This window comes from Bombina bombina, chromosome 8, assembly GCF_027579735.1.
Source record: "Bombina bombina isolate aBomBom1 chromosome 8, aBomBom1.pri, whole genome shotgun sequence".
Classification (NCBI taxonomy): domain Eukaryota; kingdom Metazoa; phylum Chordata; class Amphibia; order Anura; family Bombinatoridae; genus Bombina; species Bombina bombina.
In genome coordinates this window covers 225,082,100-225,101,193 of record NC_069506.1, presented here as the reverse complement: position 1 = coordinate 225,101,193, position 19,094 = coordinate 225,082,100, and the positions used below count along the sequence as shown (strand labels likewise).

The window sequence follows — 19,094 nt, the reverse complement described above, 5'->3', positions numbered from 1 at the left end:
CTTGGAGTGGGAGAAACCTAGAGACCTCGTGTTATGCTTGCATCTATGGGAGATTTTCCTCCAGGCATGCACTGGTTGTTGAAGCAATGGGTAATTTAGTATGTATTTATCGACTTTGGCAATGGTCATATGTGTTAACATTGCAAGAGCCCAGGGTTCTAAAGCGTGTTGTTTTAATTCTGGTATGGTTACATTTTCTTGACCTGTCAGCCAATCTAATACATACTTTGCCTGAGCCGCCCAGCTATATATACGTTTGGGACAGCCATCCCCCTGCCTCCACTAAGCTAGTCATTCTGTTGCTTTTAATCCTATGTTTCTTTTTCACCCACATAAAGGAGAATATGAGTGAGTTCCAGAATTTAAAATCTGTTTCACTTAGCACCAAGGGTAACATTTGGAGCAGATAAAGAAGCTTGGAGAATAGGATAATTTTTACTAAACTTATTCTACCTGTCATTGTAATAGGAAGTTTTGTCCAGTGTAAGATTAAGTCCTCTGCTTCTTTCTTTAATGGTGAATAGTTTGCCTCGTACCACACTTTGGGGTCTATATTAAGCTTTATACCTAAGTATTTGAAGTTGCCTTTCACTACTTTGAAGTCGTAATTTAAATTAGGTGCAGTTGGTTGCGATTTTAGCCAGACTAATTCTGTTTTATCAGTATTCATTTTATATCCTGAGATTCGTCCATACTTAATTATTATATCCATTACTTTGGGGATGTTAATTTCAGGGTCTTGTAGATACAATACCATATCATCTGCAAAGAGTGATAGATGCAAAGATTTTTTCCCCAGTTTTAGACCTTCTGTTTCCTCTCTAATCTTAACCGCCTAGAGTTCCAAAGCAAGATCAAATAGGAGGGGGGAAAGTGAGCATCCCTGCCTCTTGCCCCTTTCTAAAGTGAATGATTGGGATGGGGTTACATTTACTAGTATCACAGCCTGTTGTGAGGTGTATAGTGCCTGAATCGTTTGTATAAGATGTCCTTTTATCCCAAAAATTTTCAAGGGTCGAAAAGAGATGGTCCCAGAGTACCTTATCAAAAGCATTTTCCTCATTGACTAAAAGAGTGCATGCACTATGTGTGGTCTTATCTTCCTTAGAATCCCATTGAATTGAGTAGTTGGTCAGTAGGTATTGTAGGGTTCTAATGTTTGTGACTGCAGTTCTACCCTTGACAAACCCTGTCTGATCCTTGTGGACCAGACAGGGTAAGACTGTGGCAAGTCTGTTGGCAAGAATTTTGGTAAATAATTTATAATCTGAGTTCATGAGGGAAATAGGCCTATAGGATGCAGGGTAAAGAGGGTCTCTGTCAGGCTTGAGGATTAAACTAATGTTGGCTTCTGCAAATCTTTGTGAGAGTGCGACAGTACCATTCATTACTCCGTTGAATAGCACTGAGAGGGTTTCTGCAACTTCTGATTTAAGTATTTTGTAAAATTCACTGGGTAGGCCGTCCGCTCCTGTTTTTTTTTCAAGTGGGATATCTGCAATAGTTTTGGTTATCTCAGGTACAGATATGGGAGTATTAATGGCCTGTAATTAGTAATCTGTCAGTGTGGGTAAATTTAGGGTACTCCAAAATGCTGCTTTTTCTCTGTCATCTACCATTTGTCCCTTATATAGTTGTGTATAGTAATCTCTGAATTTTATTGCACTATTTTCCATGTGATGGGTGTCTTTATCAATTATGGATATTATATTTTGTGTGCCCTTAGTCAGTCTCATCAGCCTCGTTAATAGTCGTCCAGTTTTGTTTCCATGTCTATAGTATCTTGCGTGTGTTGTTTGTAGATCTCTAACTGCATATTGGGTTAACATTGTGTCCCTGTGGGTTTTTAAGCCTTTTTTTTATTTCCAATGCTCTTCTGTGGGATGCCTTAGGTATTTGTTTGTAGCGTGTATTAGTTGTTTTAGTGTTAGTTTGTCTCTGAGTTTCTTTTTTTCTCTCCCTGTGATGACATAGGTGGTGATCACCCCTCGAAGTACTGTTTTACTGGCTTCCCAATGGAGGATTGTGATTGTTGCGTGCTGTTGATTTATAGATTTATATGCTAGCCATTCTCCCACTAAATTTCTTTTAAAATTAAAGTCTTGGTATAGATGTTTAGGAAATTACCAATGGCTGGAGCGATTTTGTGGTTTGCCTAGTGTTAACTGGAGAAGTATTGGTGCATGGTCTGATATGGTGGGGGCATCAATGGTAGTCTGAATGACTTTTTGTGTATAGTAATCTCTGAATTTTATTGCACTATTTTCCATGTGATGGGTGTCTTTATCAATTATGGATATTATATTTTGTGTGCCCTTAGTCAGTCTCATCAGCCTCGCTAATAGTCGTCCAGTTTTGTTTCCATGTCTATAGTATCTTGTTCCAGTTCAGAAACCTGTTATGTCCTCATGATTCAAAATTTGCGTTACTCAGTTCAGTGCTTCTACAATGAGGTCTTCATCCCTTCTCTGCTCTCTCTGAAGGTTGGATCGCTGCAAGTAAATCTGGAGTTGCTTCGTGGAATCAAATATTTTTGGTCCTTGTGGAGTTTGTACTTTAAGGCATGCAGGGTACATTAGGAATGTTTTTTCCCCTTTCAGGGTTCTTTGCAATATGGCGTGAATTCTCTTCTCAACCTCAGCTGAGTAGTCTTGAAACATGAACATTTGCTGTCCATCATGCATTAATTCTGTAAGCCTTTAGGATGTTAATTTTGTCTTGAAAGTTAAAATATTTTATCATGATCTGTTTGAGCGTGGATGGTTGTTTGTATCTAGCTGTAGTCTGTCCCACCCTGTGAGCTCTTTCTGTTACACATGGGAATTGACTTTGTGGTATTTTCAGCAGGCTTGGTAATATTCTTTCTGCAAAAATCAGTAGTTCCGAGCTTGGTACTGTTTCAGGCAATCCCACCACCCTTACATTATGTCTCCTGGACGTATTTTCCAGATCATCCATCTTTTCTTGCAAGAGTCCATTTTGCCTTTGTAGTTGTGCAATAGTGGAGGTGGATTCCCTTGCCTGCGCTTCATTCTCTGTCACTTTCTGCTCCACTACTATCAATCTTGTAGAAAATACTTTAAGATCAGAGGTTAGGGCATCAAGACCTGTTTGGAGTTGGTCTATTTTTCGTAGAAAAAGGGCAGATAGATGCACAACAATAGGGTGGGTATCATGTGAATACGGTCTGTCTCTTCTGACGCACTACCTGAAGCTGAGTGTATCTTTGCTTGGTGTTTTTGCCTTCTGTCTTTCTGTCTCTGCTTCCCAGACATTTTGTCTCTTGTTTTTGTATAAGGAGTATAGTATTTTTGCATACAGGATGAGATTTGAAACATCATTTGTATTAAAGCAACTTTAAAGCGAATGTTGTGGATCTCTTCGCAGAATGTGTGTGGACTGAGGAGAAATTCATGAAGGGGTTGGTTTATGGGGGACCCCAAATTACTCACTCATAGTGAGATTCCATGTGTTTGCCTGGTAGGAAAGGTATTGCAAAGTAGCAGGCTTTATGTTGGTAATTCAGCCTATTTGATTTACTCTTCCACGACTTATGCACTTCAGCTGCCTTAGATCTGTAATGTGGATTCCTCAATTTGTTGGTGGTTTAGCGCTTTTGTTGCCTATTCAAAAATGTATTGGTATAGTCTAGGTAGGATTTTTCTGTACAGATTAGTTAAGTATATGGGGGAGGTATGAAAGAAGCTGTCACTTTTTATTATGTTCTGTGTAGTAGAAGCCTCTTGTCAATTAGCCGTGATAAGGAGAATGTATACCGCTGCAGCTGAGGAGAGTGTAAGGCACTTTAATGAGTGGCTGCATAGATGGTATGGGTTTCTTGCCACATGTTTTAGCTGGGGCTCTCTGCTAGGTAATCAGGGTATGGCTTGCTTTTAATAGCCTTTTCCTCCCCTGGTGTTATTTATGGGGATCTTATGTGTGTTTGTATTGTGGAGCTCGTTGGTGTGTGGGAGCACTAACACTTATCCTCTCTCCTTTACCGCTATGTGCATCTAAGCAGCAAGATGGTGGCTTCCTGCGATTCAATATCCATGCCGGCCGAGGTCCGTGAAGTCGCCTCCATGCTATCCTATGTCGTTTGGAGGGCTGTAGGATCTGAGATAATCTAATCTCTTAGGCAGATACCGTAGGAGTCCCTTCCCTGATGCAGCCACGACTCTGTGTGGGTATGTAGTTTGGCGGACTATCGATGGGGGAGCTGGTACCTGGGTCTCCATGCTTCTTTGCGTCCAAGCAGAGGTGACAACTTTCCTGCCAAGGAATTTCAGCTTCTTGAGTTTGAGAAAAGCGAGTTTAAGTGGCTTTTGGGAGCTTTGAACACAGAGCTCCACATTCCTGCTACCGCTCGCTAAGCCTGCCCACCGGAAGTCTAGCATTACTATTTTAAATAAATAAAATAAACAAAAAATAAAAAAACCTAACATTACAAAAAATAATAAACACTAACAATATGAAAAATAAAAAACTCTAAGATTACAAAAAATAATAAATGAAATTATCCAAAATAATAAAAATTACCCCTAATCTAATAGTCCTATAAAACCAAAAAAGCCACCCCAAAATAAAAACACCCCCTAAGCTAATAATAAACTACCAATAGATCGTAAAAGGGCCTTTTGAAGGGCATTGCCCTAAGTTAAACAGCTCTTTTACCTACACAAAATGTCAAAGTCCCCCCTAACAGTAAAACCCCCCAAAATAAGCAACCTAAGTCTAAAAAAAACTAAGATACCGATTGCCCCATAAGAGGCATTTGTATGGGCATTGCCCTTAAGAGAGCATTCAGCTCTTTTACTGCTTATCCCTAATCTTAAAAAAAAACATCACAAAAAACAAAAAATCCTATCTAAAACCCCAGAAAATCTACTCACAGTTCTTCTATCTTCATCCTGGTGCCGCGGTGCTGTGGAGGTATGGAGCATCTTTGCCAATAGGAATGCAAGGTACCCCATTTTTAAACGTGCACCTTGCATTCAATCTTCATTGTTCGATGGTGATCATATGAAGAGGATCCTCCATGCTGGATGTCCGCACCGCCGGTGAAGATGTTCCACTCCGCACCTCCACAGCTCTGCACCACCGGTATGAAGATAGAAGATGCCCCCACGATGGATGAAAATGTTGCCACCTGGATTTAGACTTCTCGCCGCCTGGTTGAGGATAGATGACTGGACTTCAGGAACCGTGAGTAGATTTTCTTGGGTTAGTGTTATTTTTTTTGGGGGGTGTTTCTTTTTAAAGATTAGGGAAGTGCAGTAAAAGATCTGAATGGCTATTTAGGTTTTTTTTTGGGGGGGGGTTGGTTGTTTTGGGGGTTTTACTGTTAAGGGGGGACTTTGTACACCAAGGGGGCTACTTATCAAGCCGTCTACTTTTCTGGCTTCGCCGGCCCAATACGTCCGCCTAAGCTCGCCTACCTTCGCCGCCGCGGACCTTGAATACGTTCGCCTAAGTTATCAAATAAAGCTGTCAAAAAGCCGCGGGGCGATGAGCAGCGGACTGTGACAGTTATCACTCATCCGATCTCGCTGCCCTTCGGCTTTTTCCCAGCTTTATTGCTAGCCTGTCACTAAGCACTCACACTAAACTACACTGTTCTACCCCCTATACCGGCGCCCCCGGAGGCCCCCGCAACTAAATAAAGTTACTAACCCCTAAACCGCCGCTCCTAGACCCTGCCGCAAGTCTTATAAATGTATTAACCCCTAAACCGCCGCTCCTAGACCCCGCCGCAAGTCTTATAAATGTATTAACCCCTAAACCGCCGCTCCCGGACACCGCTGCCACCTACATTATACCTAGCCCCCCTATACCGTCGCCCTCTATTATAAAATTATTAACCCCTATCCTGCTGATCCCGCACCTCTCCGCAACTAAATAAATAGTTTAACCCCTAAACCGCCGCTCCATGAACCCGCCGCAACCTATAATAAATTTATTAACCCCTATCCTGCCCCCCACTACGCCGCCGCCACTGTAATAAAATGATTAACCCCTAAACCTAAGTCTAACCCTAACCATAACGCCCCCCTAACTTAAATATTAATTAAATAAATCTAAATAAATTAACTCTTATTAACTAAATGAATCCTATTTAAAACTAAATACTTACCTTTAAAATAAACCCTAATATAGCTACAATATAAATAATAATTATATTCTAGCTATCTTAGGATTTATTTTTATTTTACAGGTACCTTTCAATTTATTTTAACCATGTACAATAACTATTAAATAGTTATTAACTATTTAATAGCTTACCTAGCTAAAATAAAGAGAAATGTACCTGTGAAATAAATCCTAACCTAAGTTACAATTACACCTAACACTACACTATACTTTAATAAATTATTCCTATTTAAAAATAAATACTTACCTGTAAAATAAACCCTAAGATAGCTACAATGTAATTAATAATTATATTATAGCTATTTTAGGATTTATATTTATTTTACAGGTAACTTTGTATTTATTTTAGCTAGTTAGAATAGTTATTAAATAGTTATTAACTATTTAATAACTACCTAGCTAAAAGAAATACAAAATTACCTGTAAAATAAATCCTAACTTAAGTTACAATTAAACCTAATACTACACTATCATTAAATTAACTAAATAAACTACCTACAAAGAACTACAATGAAATACAATTACATAAACTAACTAAAGTACAAAAAATAAAAAAAGCTAAGTTACAAAAAATAAAAAATTAAGTTACAAACATGTTAAAAATATTACAACAATTTTAAGCTACTTACACCTAATCTAAGCCCCCTAATAAAATAACAAACCCCCCCAAAATAAAAAAAAATCCCTACCCTATTCTAAATTACATAAATTTCAAAGCTCTTTTACCTTACCAGCCCTTAAAAGGGCCATTTGTGGGGGCATGCCCCAAAAAGTTCAGCTCTTTTGCCTGTAAAATAAAAATACAACCCCCCCCCAACATTAAAACCCACCACCCACATACCCCTAATCTAACCCAAACCCCCCTTACAAAAACCTAACACTAATCCCCTGAAGATCATCCTACCTTGAGTCGTCTTCACTCAGCCGAGCCACCGATGGAACTGAAGAGGACATCCGGAGCGGAAGAAGTTAATCCTCCAAGCGGCGCTGAAGAAATCTTCCATCCGATGAAGTCATCATCCAGGCGGCGCTGAAGAAGTCTTCGATCCGGCCGATGTCATCTTCAAAGAGGCGCTGAAGAGGTCTTCTATCCGGGCGAAGTCATCTTCCAAGCCGGGTCTTCAATCTTCCTTCTGCCGACGCGGAACCACCTTCTTCACCGACGGACTACGACGAATGACAGCTCCTTTAAGGGACGTCATCCAAGATGGCGTCCCCTCAATTCCGATTGGCTGATAGGATTCTATCAGCCAATCGGAATTAAGGTAGGAAAATCTGATTGGCTGATGGAATCAGCCAATCAGATTGAGCTCGCATTCTATTGGCTGTTCCGATCAGCCAATAGAATGCAAGCTCAATCTGATTGGCTGATTGGATCAGCCAATCGGATTGAACTTGAATCTGATTGGCTGATTCCATCAGCCAATCAGATTTTCCTACCTTAATTCCGATTGGCTGATAGAATCCTATCAGCCAATCGGAATTGAGGGGACGCCATCTTGGATGACGTCCCTTAAAGGAGCCGTCATTCGTCGTAGTCCGTCGGTGAAGAAGGTGGTTCCGCGTCGGCGGAAGGAAGATTGAAGACCCGGCTTGGAAGATGACTTCGCCCGGATAGAAGACCTCTTCAGCGCCTCTTTGAAGATGACATCGGCCGGATCGAAGACTTCTTCAGCGCCGCCTGGATGATGACTTCATCGGATGGAAGATTTCTTCAGCGCCGCTTGGAGGATTAACTTCTTCCGCTCCGGATGTCCTCTTCAGTTCCATCGGTGGCTCGGCTGAGTGAAGACGACTCAAGGTAGGATGATCTTCAGGGGATTAGTGTTAGGTTTTTGTAAGGGGGGTTTGGGTTAGATTAGGGGTATGTGGGTGGTGGGTTTTAATGTTGGGGGGGGGGTTGTATTTTTATTTTACAGGCAAAAGAGCTGAACTTTTTGGGGCATGCCCCCACAAATGGCCCTTTTAAGGGCTGGTAAGGTAAAAGAGCTTTGAAATTTATGTAATTTAGAATAGGGTAGGGATTTTTTTTATTTTGGGGGGGTTTGTTATTTTATTAGGGGTCTTAGATTAGGTGTAAGTAGCTTAAAATTGTTGTAATATTTTTAACATGTTTGTAACTTAATTTTTTATTTTTTGTAACTTAGCTTTTTTTATTTTTTGTACTTTAGTTAGTTTATGTAATTGTATTTCATTGTAGTTCTTTGTAGGTAGTTTATTTAGTTAATTTAATGATAGTGTAGTATTAGGTTTAATTGTAACTTAAGTTAGGATTTATTTTACAGGTAATTTTGTATTTCTTTTAGCTAGGTAGTTATTAAATAGTTAATAACTATTTAATAACTATTCTAACTAGCTAAAATAAATACAAAGTTACCTGTAAAATAAATATAAATCCTAAGATAGCTATAATATAATTATTAATTACATTGTAGCTATCTTAGGGTTTATTTTACAGGTAAGTATTTATTTTTAAATAGGAATAATTTATTAAAGTATAGTGTAGTGTTAGGTGTAATTGTAACTTAGGTTAGGATTTATTTCACAGGTACATTTCTCTTTATTTTAGCTAGGTAAGCTATTAAATAGTTAATAACTATTTAATAGCTATTGTACATGGTTAAAATAAATTGAAAGGTACCTGTAAAATAAAAATAAATCCTAAGATAGCTAGAATATAATTATTATTTATATTGTAGCTATATTAGGGTTTATTTTAAAGGTAAGTATTTAGTTTTAAATAGGATTCATTTAGTTAATAAGAGTTAATTTATTTAGATTTATTTAATTAATATTTAAGTTAGGGGGCGTTAGGGTTAGGGTTAGGTTTAGGGGTTAATCATTTTATTACAGTGGCGGCGGCGTAGTGGGGGCAGGATAGGGGTTAATAAATTTATTATAGGTGGCGACGGTGTAGGGGGGGCAGATTAGGGGTTAATAAATGTATTATAGGTGGCGACGGTGTAGGGGGGGCAGGATAGGGGTTAATACATTTAATATAGGTTGCGGCGGGTTCAGGGAGCGGCGGGTTAGGGGTTAATACATTTATTATAGTTGCGGTGGGCTCCGGGAGCGGCGGTTTAGGGGTTAATATGTATAGAGTAGCTTGCGGTGGGCTCCGGGAGCGGCGGTTTAGGGGGTAATAACTTTATTTAGTTGCGGCGGTGTGGGGGGGTCAGATTAGTGGTGTTTAGACTCGGGGTACATGTTAGGGTGTTAGGTGTAGACAGCTCCCATAGAAATCAATGGGATGTCTGTCAGCAGCGAACTTGTACTTTCGCTATGGTCAGACTCCCATTGATTCCTATGGGATCCGCCGCCTCCAGGCTGGCGCTTTGAAAACCAGGTACGCTGGGCCGTAAAAGTGCCGAGCGTACCTGCTAGTTTTTTGATAGCTAGCAAAAGTAGTGAGAATGTGCCGCACTTGTGTGCGGAACATCTGGAGTGACGTAAGAATCGATCTGTGTCGGACTGAGTCCGGCGGATCGAAGCTGACGTCACAAAATTCTACTTTTGCCGGTCTCGAGCCTTTGATAACTAAGGCGTATCAGCCTCGCCACAAATACGCTGCGGAATACGCAGCGTATTTGAGGTTGACGGCTTGATAACTACCCCCCCAAATGTCAAAGTCCCCCCTAACAGTAAAACCCCCCAAAATAAAAAACCTTAGTCTAAAAAAACTAAGATACCGATTGCCCCTAAAGGGACATTTGTATGGGCATTTCCCTTAAGAGGGCATTCAGCTCTTTTACTGCTTATCCCTAATCTTAAAAAAAAAAAACACCACAAAAAACCTATCTAAAACCCCAGAAAATCTACTCACAGTTCCTGAAGTTTGGTCATCCATCCTCATCCAGGCGGCGAGAAGTCTTCATCCAGGCGGCGACATCTTCTTCCATCGTGGTAGCATCTTCTATCTTCATCCTGGTGCCGCGGTGCTGTGGAGGTATGGAGCATCTTTGCCAATAGTATTTCCGTAGCTTTCATCCTATTGGCTGATTTGAAAATGTCAGCCAATAGGAATGCAAGGTACCCCATTTTTAAACGTGTACCTTGCATTCAATCTTCATTGTTCGATGGTGATCATATGAAGAGGATCCTCCATGCTGGATGTCCGCACCACCGGTGAAGATGTTCCACTCCGCACCTCCACAGCTCTGCACCACCGGTATGAAGATAGAAGATGCCCCCACGATGGATGAAGATGTTGCCACCTGGATTTAGACTTCTCGCCGCCTGGATGAGGATAGATGACCGGACTTCAGGAACCGTGAGTAGATTTTCTGGGGTTAGTGTTATTTTTTTGGGGGGTGTTTCTTTTTAAAGATTAGGGAAGTTCAGTAAAAGATCTGAATGGCTATTTAGGTTTTTTTTTGGGGGGGGGTTGGTTGTTTTGGGGGTTTTACTGTTAAGGGGGGACTTTGTATTTTTTGTAGGTAAAATAGCTGTTTAACTTAGGGCAATGCCCTACAAAAGGCCCTCTAAAGGGCTATTGATAGTTTATTATTAGCTCTAGGGGTGTTTTTATTTTTAGGTGGATTTTTTGTTTTTAATAGGGCTATTAGATTAGGTGTAATTTTTATTATTTTGGATAATTTCATTTATTTTTTGTAATCTTTGAGGTTTTTTATTTTTCGTTAGTTTCGAGTTTTTTTTTTTTTAAGGTAATGTTTTCTATTTTTTTTTCATAGTGTTAGGATTTGTTTAATTTGTAATTTAGTTTTTTATTGTTCTATAATTTTATTGTTTTAAAATAATAATGTTAGGTTACTTTATAGTTTAAACTAATTTTTTTTTATTTCACAGGTAAGTTTTTATTTATTTAAAGATAGTTATATTTTAAGTTTAATTTAAAATTAGGGGGGTGTTAGGTTTAGGGGTTAATAGTTTAATTTAGTGATTTGTGATTAGGGGTGTTGATTACGTTAGGTAGTTTTTTTCTAACACTTTCTCCCCATTGATATTTATGGGGGAAAGCGTGCACGAGCACGTAAAGTCAGGCCTTTTGTTTTTTACGGTATGGACCTTTTCGCACCATTACACACAGCACAAGGAGGTTTTTATAAGTAACTTGTCATGGCAGCGCTATGGAAAGTGCGATAACGCAATTTTTGTTGCGTTATTTACGCACCCGGTTTAGCACACAACTTGAAATCTTGCTTAATGTTAGTTCTTAAAAGAAAGATTCTTCTTCTACTTTGCAGATTTTACGAGGGATTTCTCTGGCCACTTATTTCTAATTTTGTAACTACACCTGTATATCATTGAAAAATTATTCCAATATTTTCTTCACTATCGGCTAGATTACGAGTCTTGCGTTAGCCTTAAAAAGCAGCGTTGAGGGGTCCCAACGCTGCTTTTTAACGCCCACTGGTATTACAAGTCTGGCAGGTACAGCTGTACCGCTCACTTTTCTTCTGCGACTCGAGCATACCGCAAATCCCCTTACGTCAATTGCGTATCCTATATTTTCTATGGGATTTTCCTAACGCCAGTATTACGAGTCTTGGAGAAAGTGAGCGGTGCACCCTCTCCTGTCAAGACTCCTACCGCATTTAAAAGTCAGTAGTTAAGAGTTTTATGGGCTAACGCCGTAACATAAAACTCTTAACTAAAGTGCTACAAAGTACACTAACACCCATAAACTACCTATTAACCCCTAAACTGAGGCCCCCCCCACATCGCAAACACTTAAATAAAAAATTTAACCCCTAATCGCCACTTAAATAAATGCATTAACCCCCAAAACCACCGCACTCCCACCTTGCAAACACTAGTTAAATATTATTAACCCCTAATCTGCCGTCCCTAACATCGCCGACACCTACCTACGTTTATTAACCCCTAATCTGCCGTCCCCAATGACGCTGACACTATAATAAACGTATTAACCCCTAAACCTAAGTCTAACCCTAAACCTAACCCCCCCTAACTTACATATAATTTAAATAAATTATTCCTATTTAAAACTAAATACTTACCTATAAAATAAACCCTAAGATAGATACAATATAACTAATAGTTACATTGTAGCTAGTTTAGGATTTATTTTTATTTTACAGGCAAGTTTGTATTTATTTTAACTAGGTACAATAGTTATTAAATAGTTATTAACTATTTAATAACTACCTAGTTAAAATAAATACAAATTTACCTGTAAAATAAACCCTAACCTAAGTTACAATTACACCTAACACTACACTATAATTAAATGAATTACCTAAACTAACTACAATTAAATACAATTAAATTAAATAAACTAAATTAAGAGAAAAAAAACACTAAATTACCGAAAATCAAAAAATAATTACAAGATTTTTAAACTAATTACACCTAATCTAATCCCCCTAATAAAATAAAAAAGCCCCCCAAAATAAAAAAATTCCCTACCCTATACTAAATTACAAATAGCCCTTAAAAGGGCCTTTTGCTGGGCATTGCCCCAAAGTAATCAGCTCTTTTACCTGTAAAAAATAAATACAATACCCCCCAACATTAAAACCCACCACCTACACACCCAACCGTACTCTAAAACCCACCCAATCCCCCATTAATAAAACCTAACACTAACCCCTTGAAGATCACCCTACCTTGAGACGTCTTCACCCAGCCGGGCACAAGTGATCCTCCAGACGGTCCGAAGTCTTCATCCTATCCGGGAAGAAGAGGACATCCAGAGGGGCAGAAGTCTTCATCCAGGCGGAATCTTCTATCTTCATCCATCTGGAGTGGAGCGGGTCCATCTTGAAGCCAGCCGACGCGGAGCATCCTCTTCCATCCGACGACAACCGACAAATGAAGGTTCCTTTAAATGACGTCATCCAAGATGGCGTCCATTGAATTCCGATTGGCTGATAGGATTCTATCAGCCAATCGGAATTAAGGTAGGAAAAATCCTATTGGCTGATGCAAGCAGCCAATAGAATTGAGCTTGCATTCTATTGGCTGATTGGAACAGCCAATAGAATGCGAGATCAATCCTATTGGCTGATTGGATCAGCCAATAGGATTGAACTTCAATTATATTGGCTGATTTCATCAGCCAATAGGATTTTTCCTATCTTAATTCCGATTGGCTGATAGAATCCTATCAGCCAATCGGAATTGAAGGGACGCCATCTTGGATGACGTCATTTAAAGAAACCTTCATTCGTCGGGAGTCGTTGGATGGAAGAGGATGCTCTTCGTCGGCTGGCTTCAAGATGGACCCACTCTGCTCTCGATGGATGAAGATAGAAGATGCCGCCTGGATGAAGACTTCTGCCCCTCTGGATGTCCTCTTCTGCCCGGATAGGATGAAGACTTCGGACCGTCTGGAGGACCACTTGTGCCCGGCTGGGTGAAGACGTCTCAAGGTAGGGTGATCTTCAAGAGGTTAGTGTTGTTTTTAATAAGGGGGCATTGGATGGGTTTTAGAGTAGGGTTGGGTGTGTGGATGGTGGGTTTTAATGTTGGGGGGTATTTTTTTTTTTTTTACAGGTATTTTACAGGTAAAAGAGCTGATTACTTTGGGGCAATGCCCCGCAAATTTAGTATAGGGTAGGGAATTTTTTTATTTTGGGGGGCTTTTTTATTTTATTAGGGGATTAGATTAGGTGTAATTAGTTTAAAATTCTTGTAATTATTTTATTATTTTCTGTAATTTAGTGTTTTTTTTCTCGTAGTTTAGTTTATTTATTTTAATTGTATTTAATTGTAGTTAGTTTAGGTAAATAATTTAATTATAGTGTGGTGTTAGGTGTAATTGTAACTTAGGTTAGGGTTTATTTTACAGGTACATTTGTATTTATTTTAGCTAGGTAGTTATTAAATAACTATTTAATAACTATTGTACCTAGTTAAAATAAATACAAAATTGCCTGTAAAATAAAAATAAACCCTAAGCTAGATACAATGTAACTATTAGGGTTTATTTTACAGGTAAGTATTTAGTTTTAAATAGGAATAATTTATTTAATACTAGTAAATTAATTTAGATGTATTTAAATTATATTTAAGTTAGGGGGTTAGGGTTAGACTGAGGTTTAGGGGTTAATAACTTTATTATAGTGGCGGCGACGTTGGGGGGCAGATTAGGGGTTAATAAATGTAGTTAGGTTGCGGCGACATTGGGGGCGGCAGAGTAGGGGTTAATAAATATAATTTAGGTGTCAGCGATGTTGGGGGCAGCAGATTAGGGGTTCATAGGGATAATGTAGGTGGCGGCGGTGTCCGGAGCAGCAGATTAGGGGTTAATAATATAATGCAGGTGGCGACAATGTCGGGGCAGCAGATTAGGGGTTAATAAGTGTAATATTTGGGGTGTTTATACTTGGGGTTCATGTTAAGGTATTAGGTGCAGACATAAAATGTATTTCCCCATAGGAAACAATGGGTCTGCGTTAGGAGCTGAACGCTGCTTTTTTTCTAGCCAGCTCAGCCACATTGTTTCCTATGGGGAAATCGTGCACAAGCACGTTCAGCCAGCTCACCACTGACTTAAGCAACGCTGGTATTGAGGTGAGATGTGGAGCTAAATTTTGCTCTCTGCTCACTTTTTAGAGGCTAACGCCGAGTTGAAAAAAACCTGTAATACCAGCGTTGTTTTAAGTGAGCGGTGAGCATAAACTGAGCATTAACAACGCACAGCTTTACCGACAAAACTCATAATCTAGCCGATAGTTATCCAAAGTTAAACCATAACTTGAATTTCTCCCACCTAACTATATTATCTATTGTATATTTCCAGGAATTGCTTTTAGAGAAACAAAAAGAATACTCCAAATCCAATGAGATGGCATCAATGAAAAAGTGTCGTACTGTGATCCAGCAGCTAAGTTTGAATATGGAAAAAATGATAAAAGAAGGATATTATTCCAAGCCTAGTGGGCACAAATGCTTTGAAGAAGATAAAAAGAATTTGATTGATGCGTATGATCAGGCTCAAAGGAAAGGAATTAAGGTACCGTGATGTGTGTTATTGAAATGTTTATTGAAAATATTAAAGGGCCAGTCTACTTGAAAATGTTTATTCTTTAAAAAGATAGATAATCCATTTATTACCCATTCCCCAGTTTTGCATAACCAACACTGTTATATTAATATACTTTTATCTCTGTGATTACCTAAGCCTCTGCAGACTGCCCCCTTATTTCAGTTCTTTTGACAAACATTGCATTTTAGCAAATCAATGCTGACTCATAAATAATTCCACGGGAGTGAGCACAATGTGTTTTTTATATATATATATATATATATATATATATATATATGATGACACACATGAACTAACACTGTCTAACTGTCAAAAACTGTCAAAATGCTCTGATAAGAGGCGGCCTTCAACAGTTTAGAAATCAGTTTGAGCCTACCTAGGTTTAGCATTAAAATAAAAATACCAAGAGGACAAAACAAATTTGATGATAAAAGTAAATTGTAATCCGCCAGATTACGAGTTGTGCGTTATGAGTAAAAAGCATTGTTATGGCTCATAACGCTGCTTTTTCACTACCGCTGCTAGTCCTGTAGTTATAGGTGTACCGCACACCTTTTTGGCTGTCAACCAACCTCAGTACTGCACTTTTTAAAAAGTCCTTTTTCAATGGGACTTCCATAGCGCCGGTATTACGAGTTTGCCTGAGAGGCCAAAAAGTGAGCAGTACAGCCTATAACTACAATATTTGTACCGCCACCTGAAAGTCAGTAGTTATGAGTTTTACGCTACAAAGCTGTACCATAAAACTCATAACTAAAGTGTTAAAAAGTACACTAACACCCATAAACTACCTATTAACCCCTAAACCGTGGCCCTCCCGCACCGCAAACACTATAATAAAATTATTAACCCCTATTCCGCCGCTCCCCAACATCGTTGCCACTATAATAAACATATTAACACCTAATTCGCCCCACTCCCACATTGCAAACACTATTTAAATATTATTAACCCCTAATCTGCCGTCCGCACACACCGCCGCTATAATAAACCTATTCACCACTAAACCGCAAGCTCCCCACAAATAAATATACTATAATAAACTATTAACCCCTAAACCTCTGGCCTCCCACATCACTACATAAATATATTAAACCCTAAACCTAACCCTAACCCTAAAGTAACCCTAAGCCTAACACCCCCTAACTTAAATATAATTATTACTATTTAAAACTAAATACATACACACATGTAAAATAAAACCTAAGCTAGCTATAATATAACTAATAGTTATATTGTAGCTATCTTAGGTGTTATTTTTATTTCACAGGTACATTTGTATTTATTTTAACTAGGTAGACTAGTTATTAAATAGTTATTAACTATTTACTTACTACCTAGTTAAAATAAATACAAATTTACCTGTAAAATAAAACCTAACCTGCCTTACACTAATACCTAACATTACAATAAAATTAAATAAATAAAATTAATTACATTCAATTATCTAAATTACAAAAAAATAAACACTAAATTACACAAAATAAAAACATTTATCAAAAATAAAAATGAAATATAGCTTCAAGCAGCAATAGAGGTGGCCACACGCATCACCTTTGCAATGGCATACAAGCATACAAGTCACAATATATAGCTACACAGCAAATTTCACAGCTTTAACATAAGCGGTTGCAAAGAAATCACATTTTCGTAATTTTCGCTCAAACCAATATGGCTGCCATAGCTTGTGACCAATTTCTTCAACATGAACAAATGTGACTATGTCACAATATAAGGTTATACAGCTAGTTTCACAGTTCTAACATAAACAGTTGCAGAGAAAATAGATTTTCGAAATTTTTGCATAGAACAAAATGGCTGCCAGATCATATAATATACAGCCTCCATATTATGCAAAATAGTTCTCACCATAGATGTCAATAAACATGGCAAAAATAAAGCATTTTTGTAAAGCGGTTTTTGTTTTATTATTAATTTAAAAATATTGTTAAGCATTTTTTAACAATTCAAAATGGCTGCCAAACCTCATGACATATCAACTTCTCTTGAACAAATCTGAATGTTTGTCATAAGATAACTTTATAAACAAAATTTCAAGTCTATCCCATAAGCGGTTTCGGAGAAGATTTTTTTAGTTTTTAACAGCACATACGAAACAAAATGGCCACCAAGCTATGTAATGTATGTCTTTCAAATTGCGCAAACTAGTGCTCACTATAGACCTCTACAATTTCCAGAAGTTTCATGAAAATGTGTAAATGTTTTATTTTGTGAAGGCAACTGTGCAGTGCGAATTTTGACTGCAATATTGCATTTGGGGGTTATGACTATGGCCTCTAGTTATCAAGCCGTCAACCACAAATATGCTGGAATTCCGCAACGTATTTGTGGCGAGGCTGATTCGCTGTAGTTATCAAGCCCTACCTACCGGCAAAAGTAGAATATAGTGACGTAACCTATGATCCGCCGGATTCAGTCCGACACAGATCGATGCTTACATCACTACAGATGTTCTGAACGCAAGTTCGGCACTATCTAACTACTTTTGGAAGTTATCAAAGAAAGACCAGGTACGCTCGCCACAATTCCGGCCCAGCATACCTGGTTTTCAATCCGCCCGCCCTGGAGGTGGCGGATCCCATAGGAATCAATGGGAGTCTGACAGCAGCGGAAGCTTATGTTCGCTGCTGCCCGATATCCCATTGATTTCTATGGGAAATGTCTGCACCCAACACCCTAACATGTACCCCGAGTCTAAACACCCCTAATCTGCCCCCCCTACACCACCGCCACCTACATTAAACTTAGTAACCCCTAAACCGCCGCTCACAGACCCCGCCACAACTAAATTAAATGTTTAACCCCTAAACTGCCGCTCCCGGAGCCCACCGCCACCTACATTAAACTTATTAACCCCTATCCTGCCCCCCTACACCGCTGCCACCTACATTAAACTTATTAACCCCTATCCTGCCCCCCCTACCCGCCACTATAATAAAGTTATTAACCCCTAAACCTAAGTTTAACTCTAACACCCCCCTAACTTAAATATTATTTAAATAAATAAAATTACTATTATTAACTAAATTATTCCTATTTAAAACTAAATACTTACCTATAAAATAAACCCTAAGATATCTACAAAATAACTAATAACTATATTGTAGCTATTTTAGGATTTATTTTTATTTTACAGGTAAGTTTATATTTATTTTAACTAGATAGAATAGTTATTAAATAGTTATTAACTATTTAATAACTACCTAGCTAAAATAAAGACAAAATTACCTGTAAAATAAATCCTAACCTAAGTTACAATTACACCTAACACTATACTATAATTAAATAAATTAAATTAATTAAATACAGTTATCTACAATTAACTAAAATTAACTAAAGTACAAGAAAAAAAACACAAAATTACAGAAAATAAGAAATAAATTACAAGAATTTTAAACTAATTACACCTAATCTAAGCCCCCTAATAAAATAATAAAGCCCCCAAAATAATAAAATTCCCTACCCTATACTAAATTACAAATAGTCCTTAAAAGGGCTTTTTGCGGGGCATTGCCCCAAAGTAATCAGCTCTTTTACCTTTAAAAAAAGAAATACAACCCCCCAACATTAAAACACACCACCCACACACCCCTACTCTAAAACCCACCCAAACCCCCCTTAAAAAAACTAACACTGACCCCCTGAAAATCACCTTACCTTGAGCCGTCTTCACCCAGCCGGGCCGAAGTCTTCATCCAATCCGAGCGATGTGGTCCTCCAGACGGTCCAAAGTTTTCATCCAATCTGGGCAGAAGAGGTCCTCCAGACGGGCAGAAGTCTTCATCCAGGCGCATCTTCTATCTTCTTCCATCCGACGAGGAGAGGGTCCATCTTGAAGCCATCTGACGCGGAGCATCATTCCAGCACAACAACTACTCGACGAATGATGGTTCCTTTAAATGACGTCATCCAAGATGGCGTCCCTCGAATTCCGATTGGCTGATAGGAT

At 38.6% G+C, this 19,094-nt stretch overlaps 1 protein-coding gene across 1 annotated transcript in view; it reads left to right on the top strand.

Annotated features, from left to right (window-relative positions):
* Positions 1-19,094, top strand: part of LOC128638984 (guanylate-binding protein 1) — a 273,065-nt gene that overhangs the window by 89,010 nt on the left and 164,961 nt on the right. The window contains exon 8 of the mRNA XM_053691125.1: positions 14,879-15,091. Within this exon, the coding sequence (XP_053547100.1) occupies positions 14,879-15,091 (213 nt within the window). The remainder of the gene's footprint in view (positions 1-14,878; positions 15,092-19,094) is intronic.